Here is a 26,005-nt window from a genome sequence, read left to right on the forward strand (position 1 = left end):
GGAGCTGAATATTATTTAAATGGAGAAAGACTGCAGAAAGCTTCAGTACAGAGGGATTTGGGAGTCCTCGTGCATAAATCACAAAAAACTAGCATGCAATAGGGAAGGAAAATGGAATTTTGGTCTTTATTTCAAAGGGAATGGAGTTTTACAAGGCACTAGTTAAACCACACCTGAAATACTGTGAACAGTTTTGGTCCCACTATCTAAAGAAATATATACTGGCATTGCAGGCAGTCCAGAGAAGGTTCACTAGGTTGACCCCGGGTATGGAGAGATTTTCTTATGAGGAAAGGTTGAGTAGGGAGAGTCTTTACTGATTGGAGTTTGGAAGAATGGGAGGCAGACTTATTGAGACATATTGATTTTGAAGAGCTTGACAGAATAGATGGTGAAAGGTTGTTTCCCCTCGTGGGAGAGTCTCAGACCAGAGGGCACAATCTCAGAATAAGAGGTTGTCCATTTAAGACAGAGATGAGGAGGAATTTCTTCTCTCAGAGGGTAGCAAATTTGTGGAATTCATTACCACAGAGGGCTGCAGAGACTGGGTCATTTACTATGTTCAAAGCTGAGATAGACAGGATTTTTAGTCATTAAGGGAATCAAGGATTATGGGGATAAGGCGGGAAGTGGAATTGAGGATTATCACATCAGATCAGTCATGATCTCATTGAATGGCAGAGTAAACTTAATGGGCCGAAATGGCCTATTTCTGCTCTTATGGTCTGAACAAACATCTGGGAACTAGTGCCAAAATTTAGAGAGCTGTCCCATAGACTAGTGAAGCAACAGCCTGATATGGTCATACTCACAGAATCATATCTTACAATGTCCCAGATTCCACCATCATCATTCCTAATCCCTGCAGGACAGACCTATCTGAGGTATTATACAGTTGGAAGAGAGCCCTAGCAGTTCTCAACATCAATTCTGGACCTTATGGCATCAGGCCAAATCTCCAAGGTTTCAGCAAGGAAACCTCCTGATGATTCTGATGTGCAGAGGGATCTCGGTGTTCTTGTGCATAAATCATGCAGGTAAACATGTAATCAAGTAAAGGAATGCTCTCCTTTATAATACGAGGAATTGAGCATCGAAGTAAGGATGTTATGCTTCAGTTATGATCTGGAAAATTCTGATATTGACAGTTAAATACATGCTTCAGTTATACAGGGCATTGGTGAGACCATATACTGTGAGCAGTTCTGATCTCCTTACTTAAGGAAGAATGTAAACGTTACTATGCAGGTACAGCAAGTGATGAGGAAGGCAAATAGAATGTCGGTGTTTATGACAAGGGGAATGGAATATGAAAAAGGGGAAGTTTTATTGCAGCTGTACTGGGTGAGACCATGGCCTGAATTATAAGTCCCCTCCTAGATGTTCCGGAGGTCAGGTGTATTGGATGCACGTAATATTGCATGAAATTACGTCAGATGTGTCCTGATGTGTGGTGCACAAGTATAATATTGAGGTTGCAGTCGGAGCAACACCCGCCTACAATTAAAGAGCCAATTAAGACCATTAAAAACCTGTTAATATAGATTTCACATTGCTCAAGGCAAGCAAGCGTTATGTTTTATCAATTTTCCATCCAGGACAGGATTAAAGGCCCCCAGAGCACAACGACTTTCATTTCATTTATAATTTTGCTGCTGTCACATTTCTCAGTATTGCCAAATTTCCTTTTGATTGCATTAAGTTTCTAAGCTGGTTCACCTACTGTGAACTTTACTGTGCCAAAGTTCTAACAGAATGATCAATCTATACAAACACTGGGGAACATTGACCTTTACAAAACATATTGAAAATGTCAACAGCCATTTGGCATATTGCCGTTGTAATTCATAGAATCATAAAAACCCTGCAGTGCAGAAAGAGGCCATCCAGCCCATCAAGTCTGCACTGACCCTCCGAAAGAGAGAAGGGGAGGGCTTGAGTGGGATGCTCTATCTCCATAGTCCCACACTTTTACCCTGCTAATCCCCTTAACCAACACATCTTGGGACATTAAAACATGGTCAAACCTGCACATCTTTGGACTGCGGAAGGAAACCGGAGCACCAGGAGGAAACCCACACAGACAGTCACCCAAGGCTGGAATCAGACCGGAGTCCTTCGCATTGTGAGACTGCAGTGCTAACCACTATGTCACCGTGCCACTTATGGGGAAGTGGCACTGAGCTGAGGGTCGGAGGTCCGTGAACATCAGATTCCCCATGACCCAGGCCTTCATTATAAGCTAGCATTCAAATACTGCAGGTTGTCATTGGGGGTTTCCCAACTGAGCCAGCAGTAGACGTTGAATATGACCAAATCCCTGCACTATTAAAACTTTTTTTTTTAAAAAAAGGGATTCCCCTACAAAAAGGGAATGACCACACTTGCAGCCCCAGCAACCCCTCTCTCACTCTGTAACCCCCCCTTCCTGCCCACCATGCTGATTAGCCCCAGCCACGCCACCTCAGCTGGGCAGTCCAAGCTACTGCAATGTCAGGTAAAGCAGATGCATCCTTGATAGTAGGGGCCTCTACCATATTGGTTGCGCAGCTCTCTGGAATTCAGAAGGTTGTGGGTTACAGTCCCACTCCAGAGAGTTAAGCACATGGGCTTACAGTCCCAGCTCAGTCAAAGAACAAAGAACAAATAAAGAAAATTACAGTGCAGGAACAGGTCCTTCGGCCCTCCAAGCCTGCACCGACCATGCTGCCCGACTGAACTAAAATCCCCTACCCTTGCGGGGACCATATCCCTCGATTCATATCCTATTCATGTATTTGTCAAGACGCCCCTTAAAAGTCACGATCGTATCTGCTTCCACTACCTCCCCCAGCGACGAGTTCCAGGCACCCACCACCCTATGTACAAAATCTGTCTCGTACATCTCCTTTAAACCTTGCCCCTCACACCTTAAACCTGTGCCCCCTAGTAATTGACTCTTCCACCCTGGGAAAAAGCTTCTGACTATCCACTCTGTCCATGCCTCTCATAATCTTGTAGACTTCTATCAGGTCATTCCTCAACCTCCGTCATTCCAGTGAGAACAAACCAAGTTTCTCCAACCTCTCCTCATAGCTGATGCCCTCCATATCAGGCAACATCCTGGTAAATCTTTTCTGTACCCTCTCCAAAGCTTCCACATCCTTCTGGTAGTGTGGCGACCAGAATTGAACACTATATTCCAAATGCGGCCTAACTAAGGTTCGATAAAGCTGCAACATGACTTGCCAATTTTTAAACTCAATGCCCCGGCCGATGAAGGCAAGCGTGCCATATGCCTTCTTGACTGGCTTCTCCACCTGCATTGCCACTTTCAGTGACCTGTGTACCTGTACACCCAGATACCTCTGCCTATCAATACTCTTAAGGATTCTGCCATTTACTGTATATTTCCTATTTGTATGAGACCTTCCAAAATGCATTATCTCACATTTGTCTGGATTAAACTCCATCTGCCACCTCTCCGCCCAAGTCTCCAACTGATCTATATCCTGCTGTATCCTCTGATGGTCCTCATCGTTATTCGCAAATCCACCAACCTTTGTGTCGTCCACAAACTTACTAATCAATCCAGTTATATATAAATGCTTTGGAGGAAAATGTATTACAAATAGCAAAGATCCCAGCACTGATCCCTGAGGAATGCCAGTTGCCACAGCCCTCCATTCAGGAATGCACTCTTCCACTGCTACCCTCTGTCTTCTTTGACTGAGCCAGTTTTGTATCCACGTCGCCAGCTCATCTCTGATCCCATGTGACTTCACCTTCGGCCATGAGGGACCTTGTCAAACACCTTACTGAAGTCCATGTAGACAACATTCACTGCCCTACTCTCATCAATCAGCTTTGTCACTTCCTCGAAAAACTCGATCAAGTGAGTGAGACACGACCTTCCCTTCACAAAACCATGTTGCCTCTCACTAATACGTCCACTTATTTCCAAGTGGGAATAAATCCTGTCTCGAAGAATCCTCTGCAATAATTTCCCTACCACTGATGTAAGGCTCATTGGCCTGTAATTACCTGGATTATTCTTGCTACCCTTCTTAAGCAAAGGAACAACATTGGCTATTCTCCAATCCTCTGGGACCTCCCCTGTAGCCAGTGAGGATACAAAGATTTCTCTCAAGGCCCCAGCAATTTACTTCCTTGCCTCTCTGTATTCTAGGGTATATCCCATCAGGCTCTGGGGATTTGTCTATCTTAATGTTTCTCAAGAACCCCAATAACTCCTCCTTTTTGATCTCAACATGACTCAAACTATCTACACACCCTTTCCCAGACTCATCATCCACCAAGTCCTGAGACAGTGCTACACTGTCTGTGATGGCAGTGTTCAAATGAGCTGTTAATCTGAGACTATGGGCAGGACTTTACAGCTTTGGTCAAGCGAGAACGGAAATTTCCTCCCGAGGTCAACGAACATTTCCATTGTCCGCTCCATGCCTGCTCTGAATCCGTGGTGGACGAGGCGGTAGAGTTCCGGCGCATGTCTACCCTCATTCGATTGATGTGAAAGATCCAACAAGCAAACTCCCTAATGACAGTTGCAAAGTGTTGTCCTGAGGTCACGAAAGGAGCTGGAGAAATTCTTATTCATTACTTTTTCCTTTCTTCACTGATGTAAGTACATGAAGGCAACCCCTCCCCCAATTCTTACACCCTCCCCCCCCCGCCCCCAGATGTTGGGCTGGGCTTGTAAATTGTCAAGGCATATTTCGGAGCTACTATACACAAATGCATTGCGTCAGTGAAGATTTTAGTCAGAATCAGTTTACAGACAAAAAGCTGCTATATTAACACCAAATTTTTTCCCAAGTTGGAGGACTTCTGCTTTTCCACTGGAAGTTTAATTGAAGTTACCAAAATCCCGGGAAATATTACTGTACCCGGTATCCATCTCGTTCTCACCCCCACCCTCACTTTCAGGCCAACTGGAAGATGCATTTCACGCTAGGCAGACCTTAATTGGTCACCCAGTGTGAATTCACACCTGGTAGCGTATTCTACATCCGCTCCCAGGCCTGACAACCAAACCTTTCAGGCCTGTACTTGGAGTACTGTGTATAATTTTGGTGTCCTTGCTTGAAAAAGGATATAATTGTATTAGAAGCAGTTCAGAGAAGATTCACTCAACTCATTTGATACGAAGGGCTTAACTTACGAAGAAAGGTTGAATATATTATGCACTGAAGTTTAAAGAATGAGAATTTATCTATTATACAAAATGCTTAGGGCACTTTTCTTGGTAAATGCTTCCTCTTCTTGGGAGTCTAGCATGAGGAAACATGGGTTTAAAATAAGCGTTTCCCTTTTAAGATGGAGATGAAGAGAATTTTTACCTCAGAGGGTCATCGGAATTCTCTTCCACAGAAGGCAGTGCTGGGTCATTGAATTTATTCAAGGCTAGGTTGAACCAATTTTTGATCAATAAGTCAACACTTTTAGCGACAGACAGGAAAGCGAGGTCGTGACCACAACCAAATCAGCCATGACCTTATTGAGTAGTGGGGCAGGCCCAAAGGGTCAAATAGGCTACCCCAGCTCCTATATTCCTTTGCTTCCTGAACCAGGAGAAACAACCTTTCAGTGGTTGCCCTGTAAAGCCCCTTCAGAATCTTGTATGTTTCAATGAGATCATCTCTCATTTTCCTAAATCAGTGAGAATAGACCCAATTTACTCAACCTCCCATCACTAGACACCTCTCTCATTCCAGGAACCAATCCTGTAATTCTTTGCTGTACTACCTGCAATACAAGTATATCCATCTTTAAATATGGAGATCAAAACTGCATGTAGTATCCTTGAACTATAGAATCCCGACAGTGCAGAAGGAGACCATACGGCCCATCGAGTCTGCATTGACACTCCGAAAGAGCATCTGAACCAGGATCCCCCTCTGCCCTCTCCCTGTACATTTACCCTGGCTAATCCATCTCACCTACACATCATTTGTCACTAACGGGCAATATGGCATGACCAATCCACCTATCTTTGGACTGTGGGGTGAAATCGGTGCACCCGGAGGAAACCCACTCAGACAACACAGGAAGCACGTGTAAACTCCAGACAGACAGTGACCCAGGGTATTACAGGTGTAATACTATACTCCTTATACACTTATGACAGTGCGACCAAATTCCCCTCCAATTCGATTTTCAAGTTTGCTGACGACAGCACCGTAGTGGGTCGGATCTCAAACAATGATGAGACAGAGTACAGAAATGAGATAGAGAATCTGGTGAACTGGTGCGGCAATAATAACCTCTCCCTCAATGTCAACAAAATGAAGGAGGTTGTCATCGATTTTAGGAAGCGTTAAGGATGCCCCTGTCTACATCAATGGGGACAAAGTAGGAAGGGTCGAGAGCTTCAAGTTTTTAGGTGTCCAGATCACCAATAAACTGTCCTGATCCCCCCATGCCGACACTATAGTTAAGAAAGCCCACCAACGTCTCTACCTCCTCAGAAGACTAAGGAAATTTGGCATGTCAGCTACGACTCTCACCAACTTTTACAGATGCACCATAGAAAGCATTCTTTCTGGTTGTTTCACAGCTTGGTATGGCTCCTGCTCTGCCCAAGACCGCAAGGAACTACAAAAGGTCGTAAAGGTAGCCCAATCCATCATGCAAATCAGCCTCCCATCCATTGACTCTGTCTATACTTCTCGCTGCCTTGGCAAAGCAGCCAACATAATTAAGGACCCTACGCACCCCGGACATTCTCTCTTCCACCTTCTTCCTTCGGGAAAAAGATACAAAAGTCTGAGGTCACGTACCAACCGACTCAAGAGCAGCTTCTTCCCTGCTGCTGTCAGACTTTTGAATGGACTTACCTTGCATTAAGTTGATCTTTCTTTACACCCTAGCTATGACTGTAACACTACATTCTGCACTCTCTCGTTTCCTTCTCTATGAACGGTATGTTTTGTCTGTATAGCGCGCAAGAAACAATACTTTTCACTGTATGTTAACACATGTGACAATAATAAATCAAATCAAATGTGTGGTCACATCAATCCTAATGCACTTTGTGAGTTATAATGCAAGTAAATTGACTGACAAAATTCAATTGCTATTAGCCCTTCATCATTCTATTACTTACTCCTCCTTGATTATTTCAAAGCACAGGTATAAAGAACTCAGCCATACATGCTATACAGATATGACCATATGATATTATGCACCACAACCAGATATAATTTGACTAATTTTTGAATGGTCAAGGACAAATATGAAACTTTTTGAAGCCAGTTGGAATATCTGCTGTTGGGTGTTTTACTGCTCCAGTCCAGGTCCATGATATACAGAATCATACCATCTCTGATCGGTCACTCCCATCTCAATCTCTGATCTGTCTCTAAGTGACCTCTCAGTGCTAGTTTGCTGTGTTTACTGCGTCATTGATAATTGTTTTCTGTGCGGTTCCATATAACAGGTCCCAGATTTGGATGAACAATTCTTCAAAAAGCGATTAAAAAGGGAAAATCCTTAAAGCAATGAGTTGTACGTACAATCAGGTGCTATCAATCAGGAACTGAAGTTTAAAGAATGAGAGTTTATCTATTTAAAATCCGTAGGGCACTTGGCTGGGTAAATGCTTCCTCTTCTTGGGAGTCTGGAATGAGGAAACGTGGTTTTAAAATAAGCGTTCTCCCTTTTAAGATGGAGATGAAGAGAAGTTTTTACCTCGGAGGGTCATCGGTCTGTGGAATTCTCTTCCACCGAAGACAGTGGATGCTGAGTCATTGATTTTATTCTGGGAACTGGAACTTACGCGAATACGTATTGTTGATAAAATCTTGAGTTATGCTTTTTACATTTGCCGAGTAATACAAATATCTAGCGTATGGAACATTTTGCCTGTCCTAATTAATGTTTACAACAAAGTTACCAGTTTGAGTTAGAGGAATAGAAAATTAACTCACCGTCTTTGTCTCTGTTTTCTTCCCACAGGTTTCACAGTAACACAAATTATCTCCATTCAGAATTGTCTCTTTCAAAAATGCATCAAGACATTTAATCTAAAAAGACAATTAGAAGTGACTTTTTTTCAGCAGAATTTTATGAAAATAGGTGATAGTTGGAATATAATTGATTTTTTTGTCACATTTTCACCAATTCACTTTACAAAATTAAAAAAAAATTAATCTGTGGGACATGACCGTCGCTGGCTGGCCAGCATTTATTGCCCATCCCTAATAGTCCTTGAACTAAGTGGCCTGCTCGGCCATTTCAGAGGGCATTTTAGAGTCAACCACATTGCTGTGGCTCTGGAGTCACATGTAGGCCAGATCAGGTAAGGATGGCAGATTTCCTTCCCTAAAGGACATTAGTGAATCAAAAGGGTTTTTCCAACAATCAGCAATAGTTTCACGGTAACCAGTAGACAGATATCTTTTATTGAATTCAAATTCCACCATCTACTGTGGCGGGATTTGAACCCGGGTCCCCAGCTGAATTATAATGATAATACCACTAGGCCATCGCCTCCCCTAGTTTGTGGTATTGTAAACATCTTAGCATGCTTATTTCAACAATCAACAAAACAATTGTTTCATTCACCCGGCCTCGGTGACTGGGTGAGTGGAGTTTGTACCTTCTCCCTATGCCTGCGTGGGTTTCCTCCGGGTGCTCCAGTTTCCTTCCAGAGATATGTGGATTAGGTGGATTGGCCATGCTAAATTACCCCTTAGTGTCAGGGAGATTAACAGGGTAAATATGTGGGGTTCTGGGGATAGAGCCTGGGTGGGATTGTTGTCAGTGCACTGCTGCCTCACAGCGCCAGGGATCTGGTTCGATTCCTGGCTTGGGTAACTGTCTGCGGCATCTGCATGTTCTCCCCATGTCTGAATGGGTTTCCTCCAGGTACTCCGGTTTCCTCCCACAGTCTGAAAGACGGGCTGGCTAGGTGCATTGGCAATGCTAAACTCTCCCTCAGAGTAACCAAACAGGCGACGGAATGTGGCGACTAGGGGATTTTCACAGTAACTTTGTTGCAGTGTTAATGTAAGCCTACTTGTGACACTAATAAGTAAACTTTGAAAAGATTCTTGATTAACAAGGGGGTGAAAGGTTTTCGGGGTAGGCAGGAATGTGGGGTTGAAGTTATGAACAGATCAGCCATGATCTTATTGAATGGCAGAGCAGGCTCGAAGGGCTGAGTGGCCTCCTTCTGTTCCTAATATGTACGTTCATATGCCCTTGGCTGCTGAAATAAGCCCCTGTCGCCTTAAGCATGACTGGCATCAGGTGGTTTCACAAGCACTTGGAGCTCATCTCCCTGGCCATCATGTTACAAAGAGACATCAAGATAAAAATAGACATCTAAGGCACTGGTACTCAAAAGAATTGTAATAGTTGGATCTCTGCCTGTAGATGTATTGCAACCTGACAACACAGAGGAATGCACCATTGAGAAAACTGTGGCAATGGGAATTTTAAACTTAATGAACCCATTTCCTGAAATAAAAATAACATGAAATTGACATACAAAGCCAAATGAGCCTTTAAAAATGAATTACACTTGCTGGGCTGGATCCATTTGTACAGTGGCAAAGTGCCACATCTGCCCCCCCTTCCCCCAAACTCTGAGGTATGTACGGCACAAGTGCTATAGTGGCATGGGTGCCTGTTGAGTGTCAATATATAGGATAGGGTCAGGAACAGATGCAATGTGCAGGAAAAAGATCTGACTCCTCCTCAGATCAATACCAGAAGGTCAGTGCAGAGATTTGTAGCCTATATTTCTAGCCTGGGACAGCATTCATGATTTTCATTTTGAAACTGACCCTCATTGTGGTCCTATTATTAATTAGGATTTGCTGGAATTGTAACTAAGAACATTGATGTGCTACTTACCACACTGCTGAAATGATCAGAATGCTCAAATGGGGGAATGCTCAAAGGGATATCCAAAAGAATGCATTCCTCCGGGGATTCAATCTTGCATTTCAAACACTCCAGAGAATTAATCACTTTACTCTGGTAGATCTGGAAAAAGAATTATTTTAGAATCTTCACCTTTTCCATGTTTTTTTCTCTCCCCTCTATCCTTCACATTCCCTCAATGACTAAAGAAACAAACAAACCTTCATGTATTTTTCTATTTACTTCCTTTTTCCTTGCATCTTTTAGATGATGATGCATGCCATCATATGGATATGGTTGCATAGCAATCAACATCCAGATGGTATTTTGAACAAGCATTATCTTTTCATGTGAGCCCAGAATTTGCTCATCAAGGAGGCATCAGAGTCCAGTCTGATTCTATCTTCATCTAAAATTCTCTCACTTGCGCTCTCCAGAAATCAAAACTCGGACTCTTGACCTCTGCATTTTACGCATGCTTTACACAGACGTTAAGACCAGTTGAAGTGCCCATCACTGTATGCATGTTAGCAGCTGCCTGGAAATATTTGTAAACAGATTGGTACAGCTCTGTTACAATGCCAGGTGGGAGCTATGCTCAAAAGGGAACTGGAGACGGAGATGGGGTGAGATTGTACCACCAAATCTCCAATCGGTCCTCCTCTAACATAGAACTCTCCACCAGGAGGGTGGGGTTGTTGAATTTGTCCTATTGTGCACATTTTTCTTCGCAAATCATTGAGCCAATAATGACAATTAATATCCCTAATGCACATATTTGTGGCCAGGGTCAGAACCAACATCCAGTCAGCAGCGTCTTTACATCATTTAGAAAATGGATGGTCAGCAAGAGTTGAATGACACATATTAATTTACTGATCAGTACCACATTAACACCTCAAGTTACATTTAATAGCAACAACAAGCCACAAATTATAGATTATCACGGCAGTATAAAATGTAACAGTGTGAATGTGGTCATTTTCATGCAATTGATTGAGATAATCAATCCAGATAACACTTGCTGACAAGATAAAGAAACCCAAGGAAAACTTGCTTAGGTTAACTTTATTAATATGCAAGAATTGATTTTAAAATCTCTCCTCCATTCTAAGCTCACCTGCAATATTTTGCAAGACCCATCACTTTCTCTGTCAACTTCATTCAGTAACCATCGGAAATATTCTTCTATATCCTGTTGTTTGAATACTTAAAAATAATCCAAAAGTAATCTTTATAGTTCTGTACTTCAGTTAGTGTGAACTTGAAATAAAAAATGTTTGTTGAAAATTCAGGAAACGACAATAATGTTGGAAAATATAGTGGCACCATAGAGGCTGACATTGGATACTTCTCAGAGACCATTCTTGAATGAATTATCAGTTTGGAGATAAAATCATTAATGAAAATAAATTACCATATAAATAAATAAAACTATATTCACTCTGATGACTGGAATAATATAATTTCTGACAAGCAGGTTCTCATTAATGAGAAAATTAGGAACATGACAAATTAGGATGCACTTACCTCAGTCCTTAATTCTCCAAATATGGTACAGGAAAATTTATTCTCCAGTATCACTTTTGCAGAGCTATAAAATGCCTTTTCTAGTATATTTATCTACTATATTTCTGGCCTTCAAATTATGCCATGGCATACTTCCATGTAAATGTTTTGGGCAAAGCATTGTCTTGTTGAATTTCACATACCAAAGATCATAGTGTATGAGTAAATAGATATACAAAAGGATCCCATTTCTTCAGGGCCAGATACCATGTTTAGGCCCATACTTCTGCTGAGGAATGCTATGCTCACATTAGGAGATGGCCTCATTTTTTGCATTTCAGAAATGCATATTTTACACACCTGATACACCATCAGCCCATGGGACCAAGAAAGTGATACAGACCTTATTGCCAAGATGATGCATGGGAGGTTAAGATACACTCACATGTAGAGAAATGGTTCCTCTAGCAAAAGAATGAAGTATGAAGCTGGTTTCCGTTGTAGCAGCTGCTAACTTATCAAATAAGTATGTACGGTGGCAAGCAGCTCTGCCTATTCCGCTGACCATAATGCGGGATCTCACACCAAACTCTGAACTTGGACCCTCATTAACTATTCACAGGTGTTTTCCCCTCTGACTCTCCTGGTTGGTCAGCAGCTGAGTCGTCCGCCCACCTTCAGCTGACAAAGGTTTGAATGTCTTGCACCATGTCAAATACCAGTCCCGCACATTCATATCACACTCTCCAGCCCACCTATCTTCACCAGACTGTGCAGGATGTCAACAACCCAGAGGGAAAAGGCTAACAGCCTCAAAAAAGTCTCTTCCTTTATTCAAACACCTCCTCTCCCCCCCCCCCCCCCCCCCCCCCCCCCCCCCGCCCACCCCCTCCATGAGCCCATTACCTGCAAGGCACCCATGCCCTACTTGGACCTTCATCCACTGCCTCTGGAATCTTCATTTATCCCCTTCCAGTAAACAGTGTGATATCCCTTTGATCCTTTTGTCTGTGAGCTTTTCATGCAGCCTTGTGTGGGTCCATTATCCCTCCCCTCAGTCCTCCCTCTGCTTTTCATTGTCTTCGTTATCCACCACCTCACCCCTCTGCCTGCCATCATGAAATCTCACCCTATCCCCACCCCAACTCCTTGCATAACCCTCCTTCCATATTGCCCCCATCCCTTGTCTTCATCAGACCACCAAAACTAACCCCCACTCCTCACCTCACACTCTACCCCCGGTCAAACTTTGGACTTTGTTGCGGAGGCTGCATGGGTCCCACAGCATACTGCTGTTCAGATAGACACTAGTGTGTGGCACCAGAGGTAGGAGACTCCTGTACTCCCCAGCCCCAGGTGCAGTACTGAACCAAGAAAGACAGTGACACAGGACAATCCATGGGTCCAGCAGCATGGTGCTGACCATGAAGACCATCTCGACATGGAGATTGAGGGCAGGGACCAGTCTGCCCTGGCAAAGTGGTGAACAGCGCATTAGGAGCAGTGCTGCACTATGGCAGAAGAAAGTTGTTGCACTGACCTCAAAGTCTCTGGCGAACTGAAGACTGCCCTGTGCACACCACTCTATCAATCGGGTTTGACGCTGACATGATTTCCCACTTGTGTGACACAAGAAAGGAAGGCCTGATGGGACACTGGCAGGCAGTTGTTTTAATAAGCATTCATAAGATGCAAATTAATACATTAGTATTCACACCTCCCGTCAGCAGGACCACCGACTGGCCATTAAGTGAATTGCAATGTAATTTTACGCTGGGTGACACTAGATTCTCCGCTCTTGCCCACCAGCAAACCCACCATGATGGGTTGGGAGAATTCCAGCCTATGTTAGGGAATTTGGTATTAGTACTAAACTGGTCTGAAAAAGGAGGATGAATCCAGCCTGAAGAAGATGTCCAAGACCAAATACACAATGAGATGAGGAATCAGCTGCTGACCTGATCTTGAGAACCACGTATCAGAATGAGTCCTCGAAAATCATCAATACGGCTACATCATCACCAGAAATGCATTCCGTACAGAGGCACACAAGTGGGAAAATCAAACCCTGAGCCCAGCAAAGATTTCAGAGCAACATTTTTATGTAAATATTTTTTATGTAAATAAAATGTCCAGTGTTGTTGCATTAAAAAAAACAATGATCACTCAACGAAAGACCTCAATGCCAAAATGACCAGTTTCCAGTGATACATCATGAAACAGCGCCAAAAACGTGAGTACCGTGATGTCACATTAGCAACATGGATGTATTATATGCCCAACGGTCGAATTGTGAAGTGGGAAGGTTCGACAAAAGTTCAAATACTAACCACAGGATGTGAGAATCAACTGGTGAATTCTTTGCATTGGATGCCAAGAAAAATGAACACGCTTCATTGGAGATTTTTAAAACATATTGCTTGCGGTTAAAGGTAGGCTTGTAGAATTATTTCATTTAGTAAAATGTGTCACATTTTGATTTAGTTTGTATTACCAGTATTTTTACATTTCAAAGTGGCAACCAAAACGAGCAGTTCATGTTATATTTGGCATACAAGTCAAACCCCATTTTGGGAAGATATATTTGAGCCATGATCCAAGGTAAATCTTCTGATAAAGGAACGGCACGGTGGTATAGTGGTTAGCACTGCTGTCTCAGTGCCAGGGACCCGGTTCGATTCACGGCTTGGGTCACTGTCTGAGTGGAGTTTGCACATTCTCCCCGTGTCTGCGTGGGTTTCCTCCAGGTGCTCCGGTTACCTCCCACAGTCCAAAGATGTGTGGGTCAGGCGGATTGGCCATGCTAAATTGTCACTGAGTATCAGGGGGACTAGCTAGGGTAACTGCATGGGGTTATGGGGATAGGGCCTGGGTGGGATTGTGGTCGGTGCAGACCGAATGGCCTCTTCCTGCACTGTAGGATTCTATAAACTTCAGATGAACATTTCACATGACTGCCAAGCCAGTAACTTAACATATAACATTTTACAAGATATGCCATTATTCATGCTATATGCCAGTCTGATATATATGTTGTCTTTTCCTGCATGTTGTGACTTACCATCTTGCTCCTTCATGCCCAGGTTCCTTGTAATCCCATGCGTGTTTGCTGTATGATTTGCATCTAACTCTGCAAACAGAACTTTCAGCTGGTAGCAAATGCTGGAGTCCTCAATAAACTTTCCATCTGTCGTTTCCACAAATCTAATGGGTTGATTATTTGTTTAACAATTCAATACGTTTCCAGTACAGAGAATAACTTTTACATAACCTATTATTCACTTTTCATCTGTAAATATTCAAACAAAAACATTTTACACTTCAAAGTAGTTAGAGCACATGTGACTAACATATATTCAGAAGTTCATTATTACATTAACTGTACAAACCTGATGATAGCTTCCTTCACTTCAGGAGTCATGTAGAGAGTTTGAAGCAATGTGTTCAGATAGCAAGTGGCTCCTTGGTTATGTAATCCTGAAAACTCTAATCAGAAATAAAAGTTTTATTAACACTGATCACTAATGGAGAAACAGCAGCATTTCCTGACAGACAATAACCAAACAAATGCTAATTTTCATATGCATGTAACCTACAAAATTTCCTATAGCTGTGGAATTCTGCAGCATTTTTCACAATAATTTAGAAAAAGTTGCAATACATGCTACACAGACCAAATGCTTTACTGTGGTAATTTTAAATAAATATTAATAAGCAACTTTATGTTTATTGATGTCACAAAGTTGAATAATTTGGAATCGAGCTGAAGACATCAAAAATGTTCCTATTTTTTGACGTCAATCCTAACATCACCAATCAGGAATAGCATCGGTAAATATTTATTATTTATTCATTTATGGGATGTGGGCATTATTGGCTAAGCCAGTATTTTTTGCCACTTCCCAATCTCCCTTGAGAAGGTGGTGTTGAGCTGCATTCTTGTCCCTGAACATAGAATATAGAACATAGAACATTACAGCGCAGTACAGGCCCTTCGGCCCTCGACCAGTGAAGCCAATCTAAAGCCCATCTAACCTACACTATTCCAATATCATCCATATGTTTATCCAATGGCCATTTAAATGCCCTTAATGTTGGCGAGTCCACTACTGCTACAGGCAAGGCATTCCACGCCCTTATTACTCTGAGTGCAGAACCTACCTCTGACATCTGTCCTATATCTATCACCCCTCAATTTAAAGCTATGTCCCCTCGTGCTAGCTATCACCATCGGAGGAAAAAGACTCTCACTATCCACCCTATCTAATCCTCTGATCATCTTGTATGCCTCTATTAAGTCACCTCTTAGCCTTCTTCTTTCTAACAAAAACAATCTCAAGTCCCTCAGCCTTTCCGCATAAGACCTTTCCACCATACCAGGTAAGATCCTGGTAAATCTCCTCTGCACCCTTTCCAATGCTTCCACATCCTTCCTATAATGCGGCGACCAGAACTGTACGCAATGCTCCAAGTGCGGCCGCACCAGAGTTTTGTACAGCTACAACATGACCTCCTGGCTCCGAAACTCAATCCCTCTCCCAATAAAAGTTAACACTCCGTATGCCTTCTTAACAACCCTATCAACCTGGGTGCCAACTTTCAGGGATCTATGCACATGGACACCGAGATCTCTCTGCTCATCCACACTACCAAGTATCTTACCATTAGCCCAGTACTCTGTAATCCTGTTACTCCTTCCAAAGTGAATCACCTCACACTTTTCTGCATTAAACTCCATTTGCCACCTCTCAGCCCAGCTCTGCAGCTTATCTATGTCCCTCTGTAACCTGCAACAACCTTCCGCAGTGTCCACAACTCCACCGACTCTAGTGTCATCCGCAAATTTACTAACCCATCCTTCTACGCCCTCATCCAGGTCATTTATAAAAATGACAAACAGCAGTGGCCTCAAAACAGATCCTTGCGGTACACCACTAGTAACTGAACTCCAGGATGAACATTTCCCATCAATCTCTGTCTTTTTACAGCTCGCCAATTCCTGATCCAAACCGCTAAATCACCCTCAATCCCATGCGTCCATATCTTCTGCAATAGCTTACCGTGGGGAACCTTATCAAACGCTTTACTGAAATCCATATACACCACATCAACTGCTTTACCCTCATCCACCTCTTTGCTCACCTTCTCAAAGAACTCAATAAAGGTTTGTGAGGCACGACCTACCCTTCACAAAACCATGTTGACTATCCCTAATGAAATTGTTCCTTTCTAGATGATTATAAATCCTATCTCTTATAATCCTTTCCAAAACTTTGCTCACAACAGAAGTAAGGCTCACTGGTCTATAATTACCAGGGTTGTCTCTACCCCCCTTCTTGAACAAGGGGACAACATTTGCTATCCTCCAGTTTTCTGGCACTATTCCTGTAGACAATGATGACATAAAGATCAAAGCCAAAGGCTCTGCAATCTCCTCCCTAGCTACCCAGAGAATCCTAGGATAAATCCCATCCGGCCCAGGGGACTTATCTATTTTCACAACCATTACGACCCATATCGTGAGGTATACCTCTCATGAGGTATAGGTACGAAGGCACAATGGTTACCACGATGCCTCACAGCGCCAAGAACAAAGAAAATTACAGCACAGGAACAGCCCCTTTGGCCCTCCAAGCCTGCACTGACCATGCTGCCCGACCTAACTAAAACCCTCTACCCTTCTGGGGAGCATATCCGTTTATTGCCAAGGATCCAGGTTCAATTCCAACCTTGGGTAATTGTGTGGAGTTTGCATGTTCTCCCTGTGTCTGTGTCGATTTCCTCCAGGTGCTCCTCCCACAGTCTAGAGATGTGCAGGTTAGTTGGATTAGCCATGCTAAATTGCCACTTCGTGTCCAAGACGGTTAGATGGATTAGCAATGGTAAATGTTAAATGTGAGTGGGGTCGCGGGCGGAGGGGTGAGCCTGGGTAAGATACTGTTTTGGAGTCACTGCAGACTCGATGGGCTGAATGGCCTCCTTCTGCACCATAGAGATTCTATGATTCAATGATATGTCACAGTGCTATTAGCAAGGGAGTTCCTGGATTCTGACCCAGCGACCCAGAGGGAATGGAGATATGTTTCCAAGTCAAGATGGTGAATGGCTTGGAGAGGAAACTCCAGGTGGTGGTGTCCCCATGTGCCTGCTGCCCTTCTGCTTTTAGATGGTAATGGTCGTGAATTTAGAAGATGCTGCCTAAGGAGCCTCGGAGAGTTCCTGCAGTGCATCTTGTAGATGAGTGCTGCAACTATTCATTGATAGTGAAGGGGTGCCAATCAAATGAGCTGCATTGCCCTTGGAAGGCGACAGACTTCTTGAGTGTTGCTTGAACTACACTCACCCAGGCAAGTGGAGAGTATTCCATTGCACTCCTGACTTGTGCCTTGATGGACAGGCTTTGGGGAATAGGACACGAGTCACTTTCTGCAGGATTCCTAACTTTTGACTTGCTCTTTCAGTCACAATATCTAAATGGCTAGTCCAGTTTAGTTTCTGGTCAACCCCCTAGCAGTGTTTGACATGAATATTACTTGCCACTTATCAATCCAAGCCTGGATATTGACAGCTTTTGCTGCATTTGGACATGGATTGTTTCAGTATCTGAGTGGCAGTGAATAATAGTGAACATTATGCAGTCATCAGCGAATGTCCCCAATTCTGAATTTATAATGGAAGGAAGGCCATTGGTGAAGAGGATGAAGATGGTTGACCCTAGGACAGAAGCCAGAGGAACTCCTGCAATGATGCCATGGAACTGAGATAATTGATTTCCAACCACCAGAACCATCTCCCTTTGTGCTTGGTATAATTCCAACCAGTGATGAGTTTTCCCCGGTTTCCATTGACTCCACAATTGCTAGGGCTCCTAGGGTGGCACGGTAGCATAGTGGTTAGCACTGCTGCTTCACAGCTCCAGGGACCAGGGTTTGATTCCTGGCTCGGGTCACTGTCTGTGTGGAATTTGCACATTCTCCCCGTGTCTGCGTGGGTTTCCTCCGGGTGCTCCGGTTTCCTCCCACAGTCCAAAGATGTGCGGGTTAGGTTGATTGGCCAAGCTAAATTGTGTCCCGGGATGCGTAGATTAGAGGGATTGGCGGGTAAATATGAGGGTTAGAGGGATTAGCAGGTAAATATGTAGGCATACGGGGATAGGGCCTGGGTGGGATTGTTGTCGGTGCAGACTCAATGGGCCGAATGGCCTCTTTCTGCACTGTAGGGGTTCTATGGTTCTATCCCACATTCAATCAAATGCTGTCATGATGACAAGGACAATCACTCTCACCCCTAGAGTTCAGCTCTTTTGTCCATGTTTGCGCCAAGACTTTAGTGAGGTTGGAGGCTGAGTGACCAAACTGTAAGTATGCATCAGTGAGCAGGTTATTGCTAAGCACATACCACTTGATAGCACTGTTGATGACCCCTTGAATCACCTTACTGATAATCGAGAGTCGACTGATGGGGCAGTAATTGGCTGGGCTGGATTTGTCATCCTGTTTGTATACTGAACATAGCTCGGAAATTGTCCACATTGTCGGGTAGATGTCAGTTTTGTTGCTATACTGGAGCAGCTTGGCTAAGGGTGCAGTCTATCAGCCATGTCCTTTAGGACTCATCCAGCTCGGTCTGTGGTGGTGTTACCGAGCCACTCTTGGTAATGGACAATTTAATGTCCATCCAGAGTACACTCTGCATCTTTGCCACCCTCAATGCTTCTCCCAACTAGTGCCAAACATGGAGGAGTACAGATTCATCAGCTAAGCTTGGCAATCAGCAGAATGTTTCTTTGCCCATGTTTGACTTGATGTCATGAGACTTCATCGGGTCTGGAATCGATATCAAGAACTCCCATGGCAAATCAATGATACACCACTGTGCCCCCTGTTGCCAAATTATCAGGAGATTTAGTACTGTGGATGTGTGTCCCATGAGAACTAAGTGTATAATTGATGCAAGCCTGACAGTTATTAAGTACAAAGTAGGCCTTCATGCAATTGCTTGATAGAAATAAATTAGAAATGTAAACAACAATATCCCAAGCAACTTCACAGAGGGGTAATCAGAATAAAATCTGTGCGAATATTTTCCTTTATCAATTATTTTTTTCTTGAGGGCTAACAGATCTTTCTCTCTGGGGGGGGGTTGCATATTTTTCTCAAGTGGCTTCCATTTTATTAAAGTTAAATATTCAGAAGAATGCATGCACAGTAGCTATATTAATTTTTTTTTAAATCCACAGACTGAATCATTTCCTATTACTTACTCTTGCACAAAATTTCCTGTCAGGAATTGAGGAAAAAAGGATACTCAGATAAATTTAAACTGATGCTGACCTCTGGCTGACTGATTTAGTATTTGGAGCTTGCATGAGCTACCATAATGAGGGGACTCTCTGCATGGAGAAATAAACTGGTCATAAATTAGCTGTCTGAAAATCTCACAGGTCCTAAGGAGGGCAAAATAGGCAGAAATCCCAGAGTAGCTAGAAAATGAACTCAGACCATCCCTAAGGTTTGATGGATGAGAGCGAAGTTGGCAGAAAATGTGCTTGCTATTGTCCATGACGATTTTGCAGCATATCTTCAATGGGAGAGAGACTGGGTGGATTAAGTTCTTGGAGCAATTTAACTATCTGAACTTTGCTCTTCTCCAGTCTAGAAACTTAAAACCGTAAAGGTCTAATATTACAATTCAAAATTGAAAGTGCAAATTGACTTCTAAGGGCATTTTGCTGAACCCACCTGAATGGGTTAATAATCACATAAGTTTAAAAATAACATAAGCTGTTATGAGAAAATCCCACAGGTTTTTATTAGAGCAGACCCTGATAAGCGTTAGGGCCATGTTACAAGGGATCCAACCCAAGAATATAGTTTTGCTTATCTAACAAAGACTCTTAGGCTGAAAGAATTCATTAAATCAGACCTCTGGGCTTAGAATCATAGAAACCTTACAGTGCAGCAACAAGCCATTTGGCCCATTGAGTCTGCACCGACCACAATCCCACCCAGGCCCACCCCCACATCTTTACCTGTTAATCCCTCTAACATACGCATCTCAGGACACTAAGGGGCAATTTTAGCATGGCCAATCAACCTAACCCGCACATCTTTGGACTGTGGGAGGAAACCAGAGCACCCGGAGGAAACCCACGAAGACACGAGGAGAATGTGCAAACTCCACACAGTGACCCAAGCCGGGAATCGAACCCAGGTCCCTGGCACTGTGAAGCAGCAGTGCTAACCACTGTGCTACCGTGCCGCCTCCGGGCATGGGGGAGGTAATTGATGTCTACAAACTCAGACACAAGCTGAGATATTAAGGATAACTTGTAACAATGATAAATTAGGTCAGCTAACATGATCAAACCTTCTTGCTGATTGGATATTATAATTAAGCAGATGTGCAACGATTGTGAATTGCTTTTTACATTTGTATCTTATGCATGATGTAACCCTATTCAGTAGTTATGAGTGGATAGAGGCAATTCTTTTACTTTAATTGGTATATGTATATTACTTGTAATCAAATCTGGAAGTATATTTGCTTGTATAAACCTGTACGCTGGACTCTGGTTGGCCATTAGCTGGCGTTCCAGGTCCTTGCTATAGTTCGAATAATAAATAGTTTTTTCAAAACTCTGGATATTGGTCTGGTCACTTCAAGAGAAAACACAATAAGGAGTCTAACAACACCAGGTTAAAGTCCAACAGGTTTATTTGGTAGCAAATGCCACTAGCTTTCGGAGCGCTGCTCCTTCGTCAGGTGAGTGGAAGATCTGCTCATAAACAGAAAACAGGGCATATAAAGACACAAACTCAATTTACAGAATAATGAATAATGATTGGAATGCAAGTCTTTACAGCTAATCAATTATTAAAGGTACAGACAATGTGAGTGGAGGGAGCATTAGCACAGGTTAAAGAGATGTGTATTGTCTCCAGACAGGACAGCCAGTGAGACTCTGCAAGTCCAGGCAAGTTGTGGGGATTACAGATAGTGTGACATGAACCCAATATCCCGGTTGAGGCCGTCCTCATGTGTGCGGAACTTGGCTATCAGTTTCTGCTCAGCGACTCTGCGCCGTCGTGTGTCATGAAGGCCGCCTTGGAGAACGCTTACCTGAATATCAGAGGGCGAATGCCCGTGACCGCTGAAGTGCTCCCCAACAGGAAGAGAACAGTCTTGCCTGGCACCAGGCAAGACTGTTCTCTTCCTGTTGGAGACACTTCAGCGGTCACGGGCATTCGGCCTCTGATATTCAGGTAAGCATTCTCCAAAGCGGCCTTCATGACACACGACGGCGCAGAGTCGCTGAGCAGAGACTGATAACCAGGTTCCGCACACAGGAGGACGGCCTCAACCGGGATATTGGGTTCATGTCACACTATCTGTAACTCCCACAACTTGCCTGGGCTTGCAAAGTCTCACTGGCTGTCCTGTCTGGAGACCATACACATCTCTTTAACCTGTGCTAATGCTCCCTCCACTCACATTGTCTGTATCTTTAAGACTTTATTAGCTATAAAGACTCGCATTCCAATCATTATTCATGATTCTGTAAATTGAGTTTGTGTCTTTATATGCCCTGTTTGCTGCTTATGAGCAGATCTTCCACTCACCTGACGAAGGAGCAGCGCTCCGAAAGCTAGTGGCATTTGCTACCAAATAAACCTGTTGGACTTTAACCTGGTGTTGTTAGACTCCTTACTGTGTTTACCCCAGTCCAACGCCAGCATCTCCACATCATTACTTCAAGGGAATACAGTTGTAATAAGTTTAAAGGCTGCACACCATCAGCCCTTCAACACCATCATATTACCATCTGATACAATTTTTTTAATATACTTTTCCAATTCAATCAAATCAAGTCCAATTCAGAGTCTCAACAAGTTGAGACATTTCCGATCCAGGCTGACAAGACAGGGTATGCAATCCTTTACCCTGTCTTGGGCCTGATCTACATGAGCCAAGCTGATTGGAGTAGGCGGAGGTTTCCTTCTCCAAGGCTTGATCCCATTTGCATCTTAGCCACAAGGCCGAGGTGCCGCTTTTAAAAATGGCTTCAGATGGAAATGAAGCTTAAATGCAACCCAATGACCTCAACCAAGTGCAGCATCCGCATAACTACACTTGATCTTAGCCAAAAGGCCGAGAAACGAAATTCAATGAATGCATCAGAAAATAATAGCTGTGAGCTATAACATTGTGATATATGTTAAGCCAGTCCAACCACATAGCAATGCCAGTCCCTCTTACTAAACCTTCTGGTATGATGACACTTGGATATTCTCCAAAAACACCGTCATGGTATTATTTTGTTGTGCTGATATCAGACTCTCCCTCATTTACATTTGCACTCAGTACCAACCACCATTAGACAGCTCCATTAGAGTAGCCAGTGAAATTAGTAGTTCACAAACCGATTACAGCTAGAATGAAATGATTTGGTTAAAATTCCTCAATCCTATCTACTGTTACAATTGTGATGCACAGGGGCTTCAATTGCCCTCTCCAGTAACCAAGGGTTCAGTCCCTATGCACTTAATGGGTAAGAGCTGTGGGAAATCTTGCGAGTGATGCCATCCTACAATCTCTGCTTCCTGACTGATGTCAAGCTGTCCACAGCCCCCAGTGAGAATGCCCACATTCAGATCTCTGGGGTGGAGAACCCATTTCCACAATTCATCCCGTCAAAACCCACCTGAGCCGAGAAAATCCAGGGCCTGTTGAGACGAAACTGAGGCATCACTGCTGCAAGTTCTTTGTACATAGTCTTGGGGCCCTGCAGTAGTACCAGCATCTGTCAATAGTTACAAATCTTCAAATCTAGATAAACTTGAGCTTATTCAAAATTCTCCTGCCAAGTCCCTTGTAACTATCAGCTCTGTGCTCACCTTCATTGGCTCCCAATTCACCAACACCTCAAGCTTAGAAATGTTTTTCTTCTGTTCAAAATACTCCATAGCCTTACTCCTCTGTTTCTCCAGTATTCTCTGGACCATTAACCCTACATTAGCTCTTCGTTCCTCCAATGTTTGCTTCTTGTGTATCCCCTGTTTCCTTCGTCAAACATTGGCAGACATGTCTTCACTCATCTAAGCGCTGTGCTCTGACATCCCCAACTCAAACCTTTTCACTTTGCTATCTCCCCTCCATTAACACATTCCGTGAAACATTTCACTTTCTCTAATACGTCACACATTTTGACTGACATCCAGTATTGGGCAAGCAGTATTTTTTTTATAAGTATTAGGAATACCAGTCATTATCCTTGCTGGCCACCAATTCTGTTCTCCAGCCACTAAACCCATCCCCTCCCTGGTAATTGAGAGACTAGAACCAGCTTGTTCACAATATTGGTGTCATGTTTGGCCCCAAGGTGTGATTCAGCCACAATTCCACTCTATCACCAAGAGCACCCATGTCCACTTTCATAACATTGCCTGAATCCAGACAGCTTCAGCTCATCCTCTGCTGAAACCCTCATGCGTGCCCTTGCTACCTTAATGACTCCTTCTCCCTCCTGGTCAACTTGACAACTTCTACCTTCCGCAAACTCAAATTCATTCAAAGCTCTGTGAGCGACATCCTAAATTACACAAACCCCCGTTTGCTCTGCTACCCTGCACTCACTTACCTACCTTATTTCTTGATTAAACAATTCCACAACTTCAAAATTCTCATCCTTGTTTTCAAATCCCTCGATGGCCTCACCCCTTTCTATCTCTCTAACCTCTCCAGCCCCACAACCCTCCCAGATATCTTGACACAGTTCATTCTGACCTCTTGATCATCCCTGATTTTAATCACCTCACCATACCTTTAACTACCTTTACCCTAAGCTCTGGAATATCTTCTGTCAACATCTCCATTTTACAACTTTCTTTCCTCTTTTAAAACAGTCATATAAATTTTAAAGTTGTGGCATTGTTTAATCCCATAAGGAATTATATAATCCCAACATTGCAGAAGGAGGCTATTCAGTCCATGGAGGCTGTACCAACAACAATCCCACCCAGGCCTATCCCCACATATTTATCCTGCCAGTCCCTCTGACACTATGGCTATGCTAAATTGCCCCTATCAACCTAACCCACACATCTTTTTGAGTATGGGAGGAAACCAGTGCACTCAAAAGGAAACCCCATGCAGACAACGTGCAAACTTCACACAAGACAGTAACCCTAGACCAGAATTGAACTCGGATACCAGGCACTGTAAGGCAACAGTGCTAACCACTGTGCCATCGTGCCTCCCCAGCCTTTCCTGGCTCCATGGTTTTTTAAATATTGATTTGGGACGTTTTACTATTTCAAAGATGCTATCTAAATAGAGGCTGTTGTTATACGTCTTTGAGCAAGTTTTTTTTAGGCATGTTCTTTAACTCAGTTGTCGTTTTTATTTGAGTATGCCCTACCTCGGGCCGATTTACTACATTAACTGTATTATATTTTATTATCCATAATATGGTCTGTCGCTTAGTTTTCAGTAACGGCTGGCGACTGAAAAAGTTTTGAAATTAATGTGCAGTTGGAGATGTATCAAAATAAAAGCTACCGTCGCCACAGGTTAAGCAAAGCAAGTTAATGACATTAGTTCATTATTAATTCACTCGATAACAATTTCATCCCTTACTTTCAGGACTCTCACTAGGTGGTTGTCTCGACCTTTTCTCCATTTCTCTCTGCTGTGTTTTATCTCAGTCCTTCCTCTCTTGTTAATCTGCAAGTAAATGAACGGCGTCACTCAATAAGCTTATTTTAACCATTTCTTTCCGTGTTTATAATTAAATTCACGCGTTCCTTATTTACAATGAGTTATTCCGCTCCGGGAAGTCTCTCTCTCTTCTACAGAAACGGTGAAGCGAATGTTTCAGAGCCTGAGGATGGTTCCAGCTCTCTGCACTAAGATTCAACTCACTCCTTATTTATCACCCACTCGGCACCTCCCCACATTCATTCCGATTCGGAGCAGCAACACGTTTCAGTTTCTGTTCCTGAAGATTCAACATACGCAGCAATATTAAAACAGCACAGGGTTCTTCTCAAATGCTGCTGCATCTATCTTCCCTTTAATTACAGAAAACATCTTTTACTTCGATATTTATTGAGTTCGATTTACGTAAAGCTAGAATCTTGAATCAACCGGCCTGGGTTCTGAACTCAGTGGTGAACCCGCCACCTACTGTTCATACATTCAAAGTAATCAAACACAATTTGTCTTTAACAAATCTATGCTGTCTTTCATTTACTAACTCACATTTTTTCCAATTTCCAATTAATTTAATCCCAGTTTATTGTTTGTTAAAATTTCCTTATCACTAGTAGTTAGTAGTTAGGCTGCCTCGTCTGGAATGACTGGAATAACAGTAAGAAGTCTCACAACACCGAGCCTTTATAGAAGAAGGATATCCGCCATGGCACAACTGATAACAGCTTTGCTTCTGAATCGTAAGGTTCAAGTCCCGTTTCAGAGTTTGAATATGAGAATCTAGGCTGACACTAGTGCAGTACAGAGAGGGGTAGTGTCTTTCGGATGAGATGTTAAACCAAAGGTCCTATCTGCTCTCCTGGAAAAATATAAAAGATACTATGGTGCTGTTTTTTGGGTGGGGTGGGAG

The 26,005-nt window shown here is 43.1% G+C and overlaps 1 protein-coding gene across 10 annotated transcripts in view; it reads right to left on the reverse strand.

Moving 5' to 3' along the window:
- The window catches only part of LOC144491367 (ubiquitin carboxyl-terminal hydrolase 47-like), a 67,304-nt gene extending 41,502 nt beyond the window's left edge, over positions 1-25,802 (reverse strand). For 4 of the 10 annotated variants that reach the window (XM_078209081.1, XM_078209080.1, XM_078209083.1 and 1 more), the window contains exons 1-7: positions 25,197-25,585; positions 25,021-25,107; positions 14,772-14,868; positions 14,444-14,586; positions 10,994-11,082; positions 9,865-9,996; positions 7,932-8,027 (exon numbers count right to left, since the gene is read on the reverse strand). In XM_078209081.1, coding sequence (XP_078065207.1) covers positions 7,932-8,027; positions 9,865-9,996; positions 10,994-11,082; positions 14,444-14,586; positions 14,772-14,868; positions 25,021-25,063 — 600 coding nt within the window. In that variant the 5' untranslated portion in view covers positions 25,064-25,107; positions 25,197-25,585. Of the gene's footprint in view, positions 1-7,931; positions 8,028-9,864; positions 9,997-10,993; positions 11,083-14,443; positions 14,587-14,771; positions 14,869-25,020; positions 25,108-25,181; positions 25,586-25,767 lie in introns of those variants that run through there. The other 6 variants (XM_078209078.1, XM_078209077.1, XM_078209076.1 and 3 more) reach the window with 6 other exon arrangements.
- Positions 25,803-26,005: the final 203 nt, after the last annotated feature.

Source organism: Mustelus asterias, chromosome 3, assembly GCF_964213995.1.
Source record: "Mustelus asterias chromosome 3, sMusAst1.hap1.1, whole genome shotgun sequence".
NCBI lineage: Eukaryota > Metazoa > Chordata > Chondrichthyes > Carcharhiniformes > Triakidae > Mustelus > Mustelus asterias.